The sequence below is a fragment of the Fistularia commersonii genome, chromosome 16, assembly GCF_037954325.1.
Source record: "Fistularia commersonii isolate RoL2024-O1a breed Wild chromosome 16, RoL_Fcom_v1.0, whole genome shotgun sequence".
NCBI lineage: Eukaryota > Metazoa > Chordata > Actinopteri > Syngnathiformes > Fistulariidae > Fistularia > Fistularia commersonii.
The window spans coordinates 10,921,187-10,936,681 of record NC_141299.1 but is presented as its reverse complement, the minus strand read 5'-3'; the positions used below and the strand labels follow the sequence as shown (position 1 = coordinate 10,936,681).

The 15,495-nt window shown below is 40.4% G+C and overlaps 1 protein-coding gene across 10 annotated transcripts in view; it reads right to left on the bottom strand.

Annotated features, from left to right (window-relative positions):
- Positions 1-15,495, bottom strand: part of elavl4 (ELAV like neuron-specific RNA binding protein 4) — a 75,545-nt gene that overhangs the window by 31,470 nt on the left and 28,580 nt on the right. For 8 of the 10 annotated variants that reach the window (XM_086162522.1, XM_086162525.1, XM_086162529.1 and 5 more), the window contains 2 exons: positions 14,532-14,618; positions 10,446-10,692 (listed from right to left, as the gene is read on the bottom strand). In XM_086162522.1, the coding sequence (XP_086018648.1) occupies positions 10,446-10,692; positions 14,532-14,618 (334 nt within the window). The remainder of the gene's footprint in view (positions 1-10,445; positions 10,693-14,531; positions 14,619-15,495) is intronic. The other 2 variants (XM_086162531.1, XM_086162532.1) reach the window with 1 other exon arrangement.

Genomic DNA, 15,495 nt, shown 5'->3' with positions numbered 1-15,495 from the left:
TAAACATCTTTGACGTTTGGTTTTAAACAGGCTCTTAAAATGGTTCAGTTTTTTCAATTTGGTTCAGTTTTCGATCACTTCGATCATAATTTTGGGTGACATTTTAATGACTTTCCAAGGTTAAAGTGACTGTAAATGATGTGATGGAATGTATTAAATCTGTTAAAGCACAATATTTAGGATAAGAGATTTGATTACCCGCTAAATAATGCTATGAATTTAACTCCTAAAGTTAGGTTAAATCACAGCATCACAGTAAGTCAGATAAGATTTGTAAGTCTCTTTGAGGTTAGACAAAATTGGGGGGGGAATTTTTTTCCGGGGCTGCAAAACGTCTCCGAACATCCCCTTTAAGTGAATTAAAAATCTCCCACTGATTCCTCAAAAGATTGGGAATTTCAACAGACATTTGACTTGAAGCGGATGCCCCCAGCCCTCAGGGTCTTCAGCTTGCTACTTTTCATCAAACAACCCTGATCCACTACCAGTGAATGAAGAGAATACTGTTAGTGTAAATAGGTTGTATGCATGTATTCATACAAATTGAATCACAAAATATAAAGCAGGGGTGACAAATAAATACACGTGGGCTGTGAGTATCACAGTGCAGTACGGCGTGAGTGCCTGACGGGCCTGGAGGGACTTGTAGTCCGAACATCAAACAGCTGATTATTTTCTCTTCTTCTTTCCTCTCCTCCTCCTTTTCTATTGGATTAACTATGGATTATCAGAGGCTCACTATTGTTAATTAAAAACCTGCCATCACGGAGAAACTACTGCTATTTATAAGTAACCCTTCTCTCATCCGGAGTCCTCCTTCAGGTGTTCAGTTTAAATATAACTCACAAAATATTAGCTTCTTTATTGTCGTAAACTGTGTATTCATAAATTAGACCGCAAATATGGAGAGGTCAATAAATGCCATTTATTTTAATGGGATGAATATGTTTAATAGAGGCAGCCTATTAAAATGTGGTTGATAAACAGCCAAAAATTCAAATGTTTCCCCAGATAACTATAAATTGCTTTTGCATCTTAATATAACTGAATTCTGAAAGGGTGTGTCTCTTGTGAGCCTGCTTCTTTTAAGCCTCATTCTGCCATTCACCTTCTCCATCACTCTTGCGTTTTGTTTTTCCAGCACCCACTCACTCCCCTCCACAGTACCGTCCAAGAAATTCAACACGCACAGCAACCACAGAGTCCACTAAAAATGAAATGTCTTGGTGCAGAGGACGATGTGCAGGGTGCTCAAGGTGAGGTCATATGCGCTTAATGGTACGGAGACGTTAGGCATTCGGAAAAATCGTGAGATAACCAAATTCAGTCATATTCTTTTTTTTTTGCTATGGAGGGGATCTCATAGTGTATACATTTGTAAGTGTATCCGGTGTGTCTGAATACTAATATGAACATATTAAATATAAAGATGTGAATCAGCTATGGGTTTTAGGCCAATATCAACAACAAAAAAAAAAAAAATCACAACCGTACAAATGTGTATGTCCTCACACATGGGACGCCGAAATCTGCCCTCCTTATTTTCATTCCCCCTTTGGCAAGGCTAAGGGCTTCAGGGGCCAGAGGAAAAAGAGGCTCACTGGCTGGCATTAGTCCTCAGGTGAGCTAGTAAATGAGGGAACACAGAGGCAGACGTCTGCCTGCAGCATTGAGAAAGGGCCAGGAGGGGATTCCACCCACCGTTTCCCGACTGCTACCAAGAAACTAACAGTGTCGAGCCAAAAACACACTGCCTCTATGCAGCTGGGTGGGAGATGCAATGCCAACCCAATACAGAGACAGATTTATACATACATGCATGAACATCGGAATTAAAACTGTGATCACCCAATCGAACAGGCGCACATAAATGTGAGCGATTAAGTATGTCTTCACAGCGGGGAGGTGAGGAATGTTGTGGCTGCCATGTATGTGATCATAACTTGCTATTTCTGGAGGGGGGGTTTAGAGAATGTCAACAAGGATAAGATGCACAACACTGTCTATTTGCATCCCGGATAATCTGTAAGAATGTAGACTCATGCATGAGTAGGTAAAGGCGCTACGCTAGGTTTTTTTCTCTTTGTAAACGTGCATCGCGCAAGCATTGAACACACAATGCCCTATATGTCTTCATGTCCAAATGGCTTATTTTATACCACAACACTACACAGCTGGAACAGCCCAACATGCTGATTCATCTGGCTCACATTGACAGAGTGATTATCTCTCACTCAACAAACCGCAGTTTAGTTCAGACATTTAGTTTACCATGATGTCGGGGCTCCTCAATTACCAGGAAAAAAAAAATTAAAAAGCTGGCTTGCATTTGTTAATACAACCATCACATACCAAATGACCAAACTACTAAAGATTAGGACAAAGCAAGACGTAGGACGGCTAAAGATGTTGGCAAATTTGATGCATTAAAGCTTTCTCTATGATAAAGGGCTTGTTAAATTTTCTCATCTGCAGCTGTAGGCATTGCTTTCTTAAAAAAAAATAAGAACGTAAGAGATCGATTTGAATGTAGAGAAAAGCTTAAAGAACAAAATGGATGAGTATGAAAGAACTGCGTATATGACACAGTACTACTGTGGTGATTAATTGCTCTTAAAGGAAAATGTTTGCCTTCGTAGTTTATTTCAATGGCTTGGTTTTAGTTCTCAGTTGTGTACAAATAAAAAATTCAACAGCACACCTGCCATTTGAATAGCAAGTAAAACAAATCACTAACTTTCAAGTACACTTGATGGACCAGTTCTCCTATCCTGCCTTACTTCTCTACTACCATACTATCAAGAAATAGATCCATAGATACAGGAAATCATATGTAACAGAAAATTGCAGAAAGCTCTGTTTTAAAAACAAATTCCATGCCTTGCTCTTGGAGGGAAAGACAATTTGGACCACTATTGGTGGCAATTTTGCACAATTTGAAAAAAAAAGTATAGGGAGGTGGGCATGCCTGTTAAAATAATAGTCATTTCTATTGCTCCTTTGCTTTTTGGTGTGATGGGGGGGATGTTATGACTAAAGCATTGCTTATTATTGAGCAGCAGGTTGGTTGCCCAGTTTTAAAAATTATGGTCCTGCTTGCTGGCACCACTATATAATTCCCCTCCTGCTTTCACCCTCTCTACTTTCATTCTGGTTTCATGTATGCCAAATTAGATTTAACTGCACAAATAGGCAAAAAACAAAAGCACAGGGGGTGCATATAGGGTTGCGCTGAATTCAGACACATTGTGTGTTCACTTGAAACACAGTAAGGCAGAGTCAGTTGCAGTCAGTAAGGGTTGCGTGCTTGTGTTTGGAGGTACATGCAAAAAAGACGCGAGTTGCATATTAGCTGTCATTATTTTGTACCTTCTTGAGGTATTTTCTGACAAAGAGCTTTATACTGCAAACATGAAAGCATCCTCATCTCCTGCTATTATATGGGAATAAGGCACACACAATGCAATACAGGCCCTTTCATCTACAGTGGTAGCGAGAAAATGAAGCACTTATATTGATGAACCTTCTGCTTTTCTACATACCCAACTAAAGTATATTGTTCTTAACAGCACTAAAAATGCGTAGTTATTATTCATACAATAACTTGAATTGTTCACACTGTGTTGCCAAAGCGCCACACTTTTGCCAATCTGATCAAATTCTTTGGAAATTGTACTTTTTTTTTTCCATCTCTCTTTGAATAGTTGATACATTTTCATCCTGCGATGGAAAACTTTTTGTTCTTTAAGATGTGTACTGACCAACTGTCTTGCTGGGGTGCAACAAAAATGACCCTAAAAGGCCACTGAGTACATTTTTTGCTTGTTTCCACAGTTCTGCACCCTGCAGCCAGCCATCTAGCTGTCATCAGCTTGTCAAAAGAAGACAGACTTGTTTCAAAATTCGGAGAAGTAGTTTCAGCATCAGGGGATCATCAGGACAAAGAGCCATTTACGCTATCATAGCTTGAAAAGACACTTACCCGAGTAACAGGCCAATTTGTTCTTGGATGGTAATCATTTTAGTAAAGTTTAATGGATGGACAAAATTCCAATTTATACAAGTGTGTGACACTCATTACATGTCTACCACAGTTTGCTGTTTCCTCCTTAAAGTGATACAAATACACATCCCATATTTTGCAGGGAATTAATTCAATAGAAAGACTGAAGGAGTTGAGCAAAGTTGCAAAGAAAAAAAGACAGACACCACGATAAGAAGACTACTCGGCCTGAAATGATAAAAGTAAAGTTGGTTCATATTATGTAGAATTTAAGTGCCTTTTTAAATATCTAAATTCATAAACAGAGCAACATCCCCCGCATGCACATATCTACTGTAGATCCCGCTCCCACTCACTCATTCAACACATCTTTCCCTCCTGGGTTGCCAAGGTAGCAGCCAATGTTTCAGTCAGGAGGCTCCCACTCTCAGCTCCCAAGGCCCTGTTTTCACCAACACACACACACACACACACACACACACTCACACACACACACACACATTTGCCCACGTAGAAGCTCAAGGACAAACACACACACACACACACACGTAAACCACCCTCTTGTGGTGGCACCCTGAGCCTGGGGGCCAGTAAACTGCAGCCTGTAATGTGTGGGATGGTTGGCTGGCTTTGCTGCTGAGAAAATGAAGGCAAGCTGACAGAAGAGTCTCTTTAATTCCTAGGTAAAACTGTTATGTCAGGATTGCAGAGCCTACTGCACCTGTTCAGACCCTTGGACTCTTCTGAGAGCCGGCCCACGAGCCGTCAGCCATCCACCCTCACCATCCGGCCAGGACAAAGCGACTGTCTGGCTCTCCTCTGCAGAGGTACAGTGTTTTGAGAGGGTCAGCGAGTGATGAGTGAGCCCCGAGGCACATTCAGCCTTCAGTTCGGAGGCCAACACAGGGGACAGTCACATCCGCTCTGTTCCATGTAAAGGGCACTCAAAGAGAAATGAGAGAGAGAAGTGGCAGTCTGAAGTGAGGGTCACAATAGAGGGAGTGCAGCCAAGCAGGCTCTCGAGATGTCAAATTCTGGATCCTCAGCAGAGGGAAGACAGGGAGATTGGGAAAGGGTGCTAAGAGTGGAGAGACAGGACGTTCTTGGGACGTGGGACTCTGAAACTTTAATGCGTCTGCCTGCTTGTGTCTGCACTTCTGAGCCTGGCAGGTCTCTTAATACCTGGCTTTGCCAATGTCAAACTCTTTTTTCATCTTTTTCCCTGTCAGCTTTGTTCACGCTATCTTCAGCTTTCACCCCATATCAGGTTCACATGAATTGTATGTGAGAAACACCCCGCCAAATCTTCCTCACTATGATCTCACTCGGGATTTAAAATATGTAAAGGTGTTTCACAACACAGAGAGACCATACATTTGTGTTGTTTGGGTGTTTAGGGAAACTGAAAATTGCCCCCATTTAAATGGAAACAGACCAAAATCCTTGATTTTTTTGCTCCAATCACTGAGTTACCTGCAATCTGTAATACAAGTGGAAGAAGCTTTTTTTTTTCCTTCAAGTGTTTTCTATGCATATTTCAGTAGCAACAAAGAGATGTGCATAAACTGATATTTATACCGTGATATTTGTTCTGCTCGATGTTAGACTGATGACCTTCAGAAGCTCAACTCATTCTGTCATGTTGTAATACTTGTGGGTTTACTTGATGTTTTTCTATTAACAATGACCAAAGTACTAATGTTAGACTCAACCATTAGTGTGTGTATGTGTGTGCATGTGTTTGTGAGTGTGTGTGTCAGAGAGAGAGCGAGTGAGAGAGAGAAACAAGCCAATACAAGTAAACATGGAATGATTTTAGGTTTAAACAAATGGATCTAGAGCAGGTTTTCACTGAGGCTGCCGTCTGTCAACGGTGTTCTGGTTTGAACTACTCCACAGATGACATCACAGTCCATCTATTTTTCATTGCCAACATCTGCTTGGGTTGCTACATTGTCACTATGATTTACATCCACTGCCCCGATTCCATGTATAAACCTCATACATGGAGGGCGACTAAAGCAGTGTGCACCACAGGCTTCACTTGCTGCAGCGTCTTTTTAAAGAGGTGAAACTGTAGAAGCCCTCTGCCAATCACTTGCCAGACAAACCAGTTGACATCTGAGGCAACTTTATTATCACAAAGACTTTAAACTCAATTTTTCAAATGTTAAAGTTTAGTTGAAAAAGAAAAGGTTAAAATCCGAACGGTGAGATGTCAAATTCTGACTTTGAACCTACAGCCAACAAATAGTCAGTGTCAAAAGCCGTTGAAATCGAAAAAAAAAAAAAAAAAAAAAATTTGGGTATCGATTTGGTTGTTTAGATGACAAACATTTATTAAAACCAGTAAATTGTAACATCATGTGAATGTAAAGTTGCATCTTGATAGTTTCTTCCCAATGGACATTAAACTTAAGCTCAATGTCTAATAATCCCGGGGTCGGCTGAGTGCTTGAGGCAAAGGCAACTTGGCAAGAGCAGAGCTGCTCGCATAATATTACAATTGTTAGAATACAATTCTAGTTCTATTTCTAAAGAGAAAAAAAAAAATTGCTTATGGTGTTTTTGTTTTCCACTTGTTGGTATTGCAAATGTATGAGCATGGAAACGTGTGGATGTTCCTCCACGCTGTTTGATTCAATCGAAAAGTTAGCATTGACATGTCTTATAATGCTGCTCCCCAAGTGTATGAGACACGTTTTATACCATTTTTTTAATCAACGTATTGGTTTTCTTGTTGCGAAAGTTAGCTTTCAGATTGACGACGTTCACCTTTTGAACGTTATTTTGCTTCCTTCAAAGATAATGAAAAAACATGAATCTAGAGTAAACACTCTGCGGTGCACAGCCTATCAGAATGCCATGCAATATATAAAAAGAGATTTAATTCACATTATGATGTGCTTACAATATATTTACCTTAAAGAATTTGCAGAAAGACAGGCAATTTACAGATGAATGCCTGCGGCTTACATATGTGTGGGCTGCAGCTACGTGCGTGCAAGGTAGCCTTAAATAAAAGATTAACCTGCGTGTCTCTGGCGTATTATGGAAACACCAGGCAGAGGTGGTTTGTTCAGGCACGCAGGAAGTTAGGTAGGCAGGCGCTCGAGCGAGCGGGAAGCAAGAAAGACACCCAGAGGTGGCTGATCTACTCGCTGAAGTCAGTCCTACGGAGCTGAAAACGAGCAAACCTGTATGTGTATCCCCGTGAAAACTCATCTGCCCACACCTTGTCAGCAAACATTAACAAGTAACTCACAAACACTGTTGGTATTCAATACAAGTTACGATACTAAGTAATTTTGTTTATTTGTTTTTTTTTTCCAGATCTGTATAATTAATGTGAATTGTATAAAATGTGAATTGTATAAAATGAAATTATTACAGGTCGATTTTGGGTTTGTCTGGCAAGGATTGATTTGGGGTGACGTGCTCCTTCAAGCCATACTGGCCTTGCATATTACTTAACATTTAATTCCAGCATGAGGAACATAATGTTCTTGGACAATAGCTTGATTGTCTCATCATAAAGTAATCATGCAATTGCCTTTCTGGTTCATTTCACCATCTAAAGGACTACAGCCTCAGGATTCAGCATCTTCAAATCATGCGTAAAAGTTGTTTGTTTGTTGGTCAGGATCTGATTCTTTATTTCTTTAATATGATGAGTATTGCTACTAGGACTGCAGGCTCACAAAAGCATCACAAGATTGTTAAAGAACATAAATATTGTAAGCAAAAACACCCCCTTGACTGTTACTCACAAATGTATGTTTATAACAGATGAAAAATATGTACATATTACAATATAACATGTGTTTCTTCACTCTGCTCCATGCTATTTTTTAAATCAACCCCACTGCTGATACTTTGGGTGTCTGTTTACAGTATATAAGGAGAATGCATTCCCTGTTTGCAGTGGGAACGTGTGATTTGTCTGCCTACAAGTTTGCATAAGGAAAATGCACCCGTGGGAGAACGAAGCAGGCATAAAACATGGAGCAAGAAGGGAGGGTAGCATTTATTAAGAACTTTTTGTGTTGATGTTAGTTCATCAGTGAAACCAAGTAATGCCAAGTAGAGGTAACTTAAAACATTTTGGAGTGAGTATATGCACATTTCTTACTCTTTCGTAAGCCACCCCTTCGGGGGTTTGAGCAAGTTAACGACAATTGCGCTCATTTTCCTACTCTCGCAAAATATGTACCTCTTGCCAGGTTCCTCACTACCTCTTGGAACGTCACACTGAAGGGGAAAATCGGATGGAGAGAATACGGTGATGATAATAGCATGTGGAAACCAAGTATTATTTCTGTACACACCGTTCTCCATTATCCTGGTGTATCTGACTCTATTTTTTGGCCTATTACCACAGAAGTGGAAGATGGCCCGGTAAAGAACCCAAAATATGTCCAAACAAAGAAAAACCTGAGACAAAAAAAATAGCTGGGGAGGCACCTATCACAGATCTATGGGAAAAACTGACAAATACATTGCGCTTTTGGTCATATTTAATCATTTTAAGCATATGCCATTGATTATTCTAAGATGCAGTTTGTGTCTGTTTACGTCTTTAACCATTTCTTCTAATGTTCATGCCCATCTTATTTTCCTTACTATCCAAGCATGGGTTTGTGATCACAACTGCCTGCCTGCCTGCCTGCCTGCCTGCCTGCCTGCCTGCCTGCCTGCCTGCCTGCCTGGCGCTTTAATGAGATTATCAGGAGAAGAGTGTCAGTAAGTAGGATCTAAAATGAAAGCTATTATGGAGCATTATCCAAGAGATGCACCCACCCAACCCAACCCCCCAATCCATCTGCTGTATGGCCACCCACACAGCCACTACGCCCAGATTACAGCCATGATAAGCACTGCAAAGTACTGCTTAATTTAAACACCTCTGGAGAACATGTGGCACTTTGCTGCAATGCTGAGTCACAGTGAAGCCACATGGTGAGCGGAAATGAATTTCTAATTGCAGGCTATTTTCTTTTTTTGTCTATTTTCATTCTTTATTCTTCTGTGTTTTGACTAAATGTGTCAAAACCTAAACCCCAGCTAAGCTGAAAATCTACATCTTGTACTTATGTGTTCAAATGCATGCATGTTATTAACATGTTCAGAAAAAAAAACAATATTTAGATTTCTAACAGACAAAAAAGACCAAGGGACTCTGTTTAAGATACTTGTAGTGGATACAATATTGTTGTTTGAGAGCAAGATAATGTCTTCGATAGGAGGTGCAGTTTAAACTTCAAGTACGATTTTACCTCTATTGCACCTGGCTTTGTGGTTTTTAATTCCATTCAGTGAAAATTAGAAAAAAAAAAAACAACTTTTTGTGCTTTCTCCTTCAAATGTGATTCTATTATATTTAGAGGTGCACATAGCTTTTTTGTTCTTAGGGGAGAGCCTAGGGTTGGTGCTCGGCCCTCACTCTTTTTCATACCTTTTTTTTCTATGCTCCCCATGATAGCATGAATAAAATAGAAGTAAATCCGGATGATGTGACATGTACTTTAATTTCAAGAGAAAAAAGAATAATTATGTTATTGTCTGTGTGTTTTACTGCATGATACGACCCCCCCTGCCCCTCGAAAACGACGGCCCTAACGTTAACTCCGAGCTTCTTGAGAAATTGAATATCCTGCTCATAAAAATGTATAGAACGCATGTATTTTGCTTAGAGAAAGGCCAACAGAAAAAAACGTCACTCGTTGCTCAATGCTGTTCTTCAGTTTGTCTTACCATCTGTCGAGCGGATCACTGGGTCTCTGGTCCTGGCTGCGCCTGTTATCATTATCAATTGCTTGTTCTGCTTTCTGGTGCCCTCTGGTATTCGCACGCTTATCAAAAGCTGGATGATTGAAGTTTTTAGTACCTGGATAAAAGGCACTGTTTTTATTCGCCAGAGTGGGATTTTCACGGCATACTTTGCACCGCGTCCCTATGCAGCCGTCATTCGTTTGAATTAGGCCAACCTCCCGTGGCCACTTTTTTCCGAATGCTCGCTTCTTTTGCCGTTCAGGCTCTGTCTGGCGTTTCTTTAGCGGAGGTGGAGGAACACTGAAGTAATTGCTTAATGGAGCTTGCTTCTTCAGACATTTTGATGAATGGAGAAAATCCTCGTGGATGTGGTTTATACACTGCACTGCAGTCCAATGTGTTAGCACTATCTGTCCTCAAGTCTTTGAAACCCAAATGCCTATAACAACATTCCACCTAGCGCGTTGTTTTTATTGATATGGACACCTGTGTATCACCTAGGTGCACTCCTGATTCTGCTGTTATCGACAGCCTTGATTACTTCCTCCCTTGAAACCCACAATATTGAATATCATTTCTAACACCCATTTTTTTTAGAGCCACACTGTTTCTTTGGGAATGAAATAAATAGCAGTATCTCAGAACAAAATGGTATATCATCCTTGTGTACCTGTGATCTTGTCGCGGACAAGTTTGCAGGATTCGATTTCCCCGATGCTACCAAACAGGCTGCGGAATTCCTCCTGGGTCATATTCTGGGGCAGGTAGTTGACAATGAGGTTGGTTTTGCTGTCGTCGTTTGTGGGACCAGTCTGCATGGGCGAAGGGCAGCCGCGGCTGTTGGTGGTGGGTCCATTAGCTGTGGTGCCTCCTCCGCTGGGACCGTTTGTCACGGGAGCCTCCATGTTACTGATAATCTAAAAAAGTCGGGTAAGAAATTGGGGGGATGGGGGGGTAGAGCATTTAATTAGAAAAGTCATGTTTATAGCATTACCTTTTTGAAGAAATAACACTACAAGTAAAATCAAAATTCATAAAAAACTTGAAACTAATTTACGAAAAGCAAAAGGTTTCCCTCATTTGGTTGGATCATCAGTCTGAATGACAGGAAATTAACATCTTTACCAATGCAGAGTAAAACTATTAAAAGACTTCAATAGGCTTTGTTCTTGCGATTTGTCATTGAATTAAATACAATAAATTCTTGTTATAAAGATCTGACCTATTCAGAAGAACAGATGCAGGATCAAATATCATAATTGCCACATCTAGTGCCATTATATTAAAAATGAAACAAAGTATAATAACTTGACTGCAAGAAGAAAAATGAAAATGCAATATTTATTGGGCGAAAGAGGTGTGGGTGATTTTTCCAATCTAAAAATAATGCTAAAAGGCATTGCTAAAGTCTAAATCTACTTTAAATCTGGTTAGTCACACAATGAACAAATGCAGTTGAAGACTGCAGACTGCATGTCTTGTCCCAAACACACATCAGTGATATATACATCAAATAAAATCAAAACACATGGAGAGACACTGGAAAAACAAAGACAAAGAGATCTAAACTGATAAAGACAAAAAGAGGCCTCTCTCAATAGCTGTTGGGGAGATTTATAAGATTGTAGCATTGTAGCAAGAGAGGTGGCTTCTTTTGTTGCTACCGTGAGTTTAGATTTTCACATCTGGATTTGAAGGAACGTTCTAAGCTCAGGGTGTTCAAAGATGAACTGTGAGCTTGGTGTAAGTGTGAGAAAAAGGTGTAAGAGAGAGTCACTCAAAAATCAGTGGGGGAAGGGTCTTAACGCTTCCTGAATATTCAGAGTTATTTCTGTCCATGCATTTTGTATTATCCGTCAATTAACACGAGCGAATTTTAAGTACTTGCTGAGTTGCGTCATAAAATGAGTGTATTCTTGTTTTCTGAGTATTTGTTGTTCGCAGCTGCCTGAGAGAGACTGGGTGAAAGGAGGAAAATCTTAATTGTGAATGAATTAAACTAATTGAGGGACACCCCAAAAAAAGAGAGGAAAAAAATGAATTACAATTCATCATGGATACTACAGTACATCATCTATTGTTTCATGAATGATCCAACCAGGATACAATGCTGATAATTAACAATAGAATATACTTTAATTATTCTGAATGTATGTGTCACCTTGCATCAGTTAACATCTGTTGTCTCTGTTTAATAATTCCATATTTATTTTGCTTAAGCAAAAGATCAGCTATTACTACTCTACCTCACAATATGGGAGCTGTAATGAACGGGCATCATGGAAGCCAATTATATATGTATATAAATAGTATTTAATCTGATTCACCCTCATTTTTAAAGTTATCACTGAGGTCTCTACTGTGTTATGCTGCTCTGCTCCCCATCTATTTTTAACTACTCTAAAGTACACACAGACACGCAGAACTTGGAAGCGGAGCTAGTTTTAGCAAGGAGAAGCGGCACACACATCGTATTTTACTCTATTTCTGGACCTGTGTTCTAATAATATAGCTCAAAGCAGATTCAAACAATTTCACGGTTTTGTCCAGAAATAGTTTTCAAAAACCAGATTAGATGTTTACACTGAGCGTGCCTCTTGGCTTTTATCATTTTAATTCTATTTGGTGAACGGTGATGACGATAACTCAAACACAACGGGAAAAAAAAAACAACAACTCTTTTTGTGACCAACTATTTAATTTCCCTCATATGTTCCATTCTGATTCTGTAGCAATGCAATTATAGAATTTCTCTGTAAGCAAGAGCTTCATATTCCATACTCCAAATCAATAGGGGGCGGCACATGACCGGGTTGTCAGAGTTTATTGTGCAAAACAAGGGATTGTTAACTTCTATAGCCTGAGCTGAAGGTGAAACTCTCACTCAGCAGTCGAATGATTCTCTGAGCAGACGCAAACAGTAGGTACAGCAGCACATTATCGACATGCACTGGAGGGATTTTGGAATAGAGCTGCATCTCTTTGGTGTTTTAGTGTCACCTTTCGAGGTAACCGGGAGATATCGTAACAGAAAATGAATGCGTGAAATCTAAAAGTATCCCCTTTAAAAATCATACCTTTGAGCACGTCATTAAGATGAGATGTGAATGCAAAACAGTTGAGATACTTCACTGGGGATTTGCTTTGAAACATTTTTTTTGGATGAATATTCCAAAACATGTGTTTGATGCCATTCACTTAATTTTCAATTTATTATAATTATTTATGTTCATATCAGATGGAAAATGTGTGTACCTCTGTAAAAAAAAAAAAAATCCTTCATATTGTCTCGGAATCTCTTCAGGATGGATTATTTACTATTCTTATTTGCATTACACAGACACAGACACACACACACACACACACACACACACGCACATGGTACATTATCCCATACGCCCTCTTTTAGTGGCAACAAAAGCACACTCGTACGTGCACGCACACGCAGACACGCAGGCACGCACACACACGCACAAGAGAAAACAATGGGCTGTGCCAACATCAGAAAACAGACAGGGAGATATCTAAAAGCTCTAAAGAACAGAGCTGCATGCAAATTGTTCTTAAAACAGTATCCTTCCCTTTTCTCTACTCTAACTCAGCTGATACAGAAGCCAACCGAGACAGTCAGTGTGAGAACTGGAGAAAGAGAGAGAGAGATTGAGAGAAGGAGGGAGGGAGGCAGATGAAGAAGAGTAAGGAGTAGTATCTAACCATAACAGAGTTGATGGGAAAGGGCCTTATTAAATCTGTTTGCATTCCCTGCTGAGCTTCATTCAATCATTCTCGATGGGACATTTTCTGAGGAGTTTTTACACCAAAATGGCTCCCTGTAATTAGCAGGGACCTGCCGAGTCCACATGGACAATTATTTTCTTCTCCTTGTCCCTGCCCACCAGCATTTCTGCTGCTCAGCAGTGCACTTCATGTTGGCTGTGAGCTCTCTGGCTGTTCCTGCTCTCCCGCGGTGGAGCCTACTCCTGTGGAAGGAACTCATTGCATTTCCTGCTGACAGTGTGCAACACACACAGCCCTCTCAGGCTCTCAAGATGCAGCTTCTTTTACTCACAAGTAATAAAACTACTTGTGTAGGAGGCAGAGCCAGCACCAGGCTTCTATTGAAAAGTAATTCATGAAGGTAGTATACGGTTATTGGAAAACTATCCCGAAGGGGTGTCAGGGAGACTTCAGAATAAACGGATGGAGCAACACGCTGAAAAAAATCTTACGATTCTTAAAACTGACATTTTGGGAATGACTAATTAATCTATCTTGGCTCAACGGTGGAGCTTTAAAATGACTTTAGGGTATTAATAGATGCTAAAGTGCTCAACAGAGGCGGGGAAAAAGAAATGAGTATCTCAAGGAAAAGCCCACAGGTTTGGCTTTGCGTGTGTTACTGAAGGATGCGAAGCGTATTTGATGTGAGTGCGATGCTTAAATACTCGAAACAAATTGCATACATTAAAATAACAATACCCAGAAGATTGACTCTTGCAACATCTACAGCCTGTCTCAGTACAGTGAATTAACACCTCAGCAGTTATTGCTTTTTTCCTATTCACATATCACCAACCCAGTCCTCCCACCCCTCCATCAAGCCTTCCATCAATCTCTGCTCCGATTTCAACGTTCTCAGTCAGCAGCATCACAACCGGCGTGTTTTTATGTGAACCACGGTACAATATCAGATCATATTACTTCATGGGTGTGTAAAATGGCTGGGCCATCCATTTGGCAGCAGTAGTCTCCTTACCATCTTTGGCTGTGTCAGCAATCCCTTCTCTGCCCAGCCCTGGAGCTGTGGGAGCTCTGCCTGACGCCACTGTGTCTCTGTCGACCCCTATGGAGCGGAGCACAGGGAGGAAGGGACGCACAGCCCACCGTCAACATCATACACTCTCTTAACAAGGTTAGGCTTGTACTGGGATTTGGAGAGTTAAAAAGGTCTGGTATTCAAAAATAATAAATAAATTGAGGCTCACTGGAAAAGTACAGTTACATCTTCTCAGTCATAAGTAATACTAAAACAAAAAGGTGGCTCAAGATTGACTTGGGTCTCAAAGTCAAATTAAATGATTTATAAGAGGGTCCGTTTCAATCATTTCCTGGAATAGAACTGCGTTAAATGTGTCGGCAGACCGGTATGGTGCCTGCAATGACCTTGAGTTTACAAGTGTATAATGATGGTTTCCCTCTTGATATCTTGTGAGTGAAAAAGTATGTGGTTGAAGAGACAGAAATGCCACAAATGAGCAGTAAGTCAGTTCACCAGCTCTCCAGAACGGGTGGGGGGGGTGGGGGGGGAGACTTAAATGCCTGCAGCAATGGATGCTACGAGCAACCAATTTAGTCGAAGGCGCAAGAGAGCTAGGATGACCTCTGCCTTAATTTACTCCTTCATGACTCCTTTCAGATGAAGAAAGGGAGTAAGGAACGGAGTGAGGGATCAGATCAGGGGATGACGAAAGAGCAAAGGCTGACTAATGGGGAAGACACTATCAATACTTCAAAGAAACGAAGAGACAAAGGTGAGGGGACAGAAAGAGAAATGTGTGTAAATGTTCTCTTGTCTGCGTGTGAGCGGGTGTGTATTGTGTCTGTGTGTGGCCTAGATTGAAAAGATTTCAAAAAAATTTGAATATTGAAATCATTTTGGAAAAGATAGAAATACCGAATTGAGCCACCTTCGTTTTAGTCCGACGAAAAACTAAAAACCT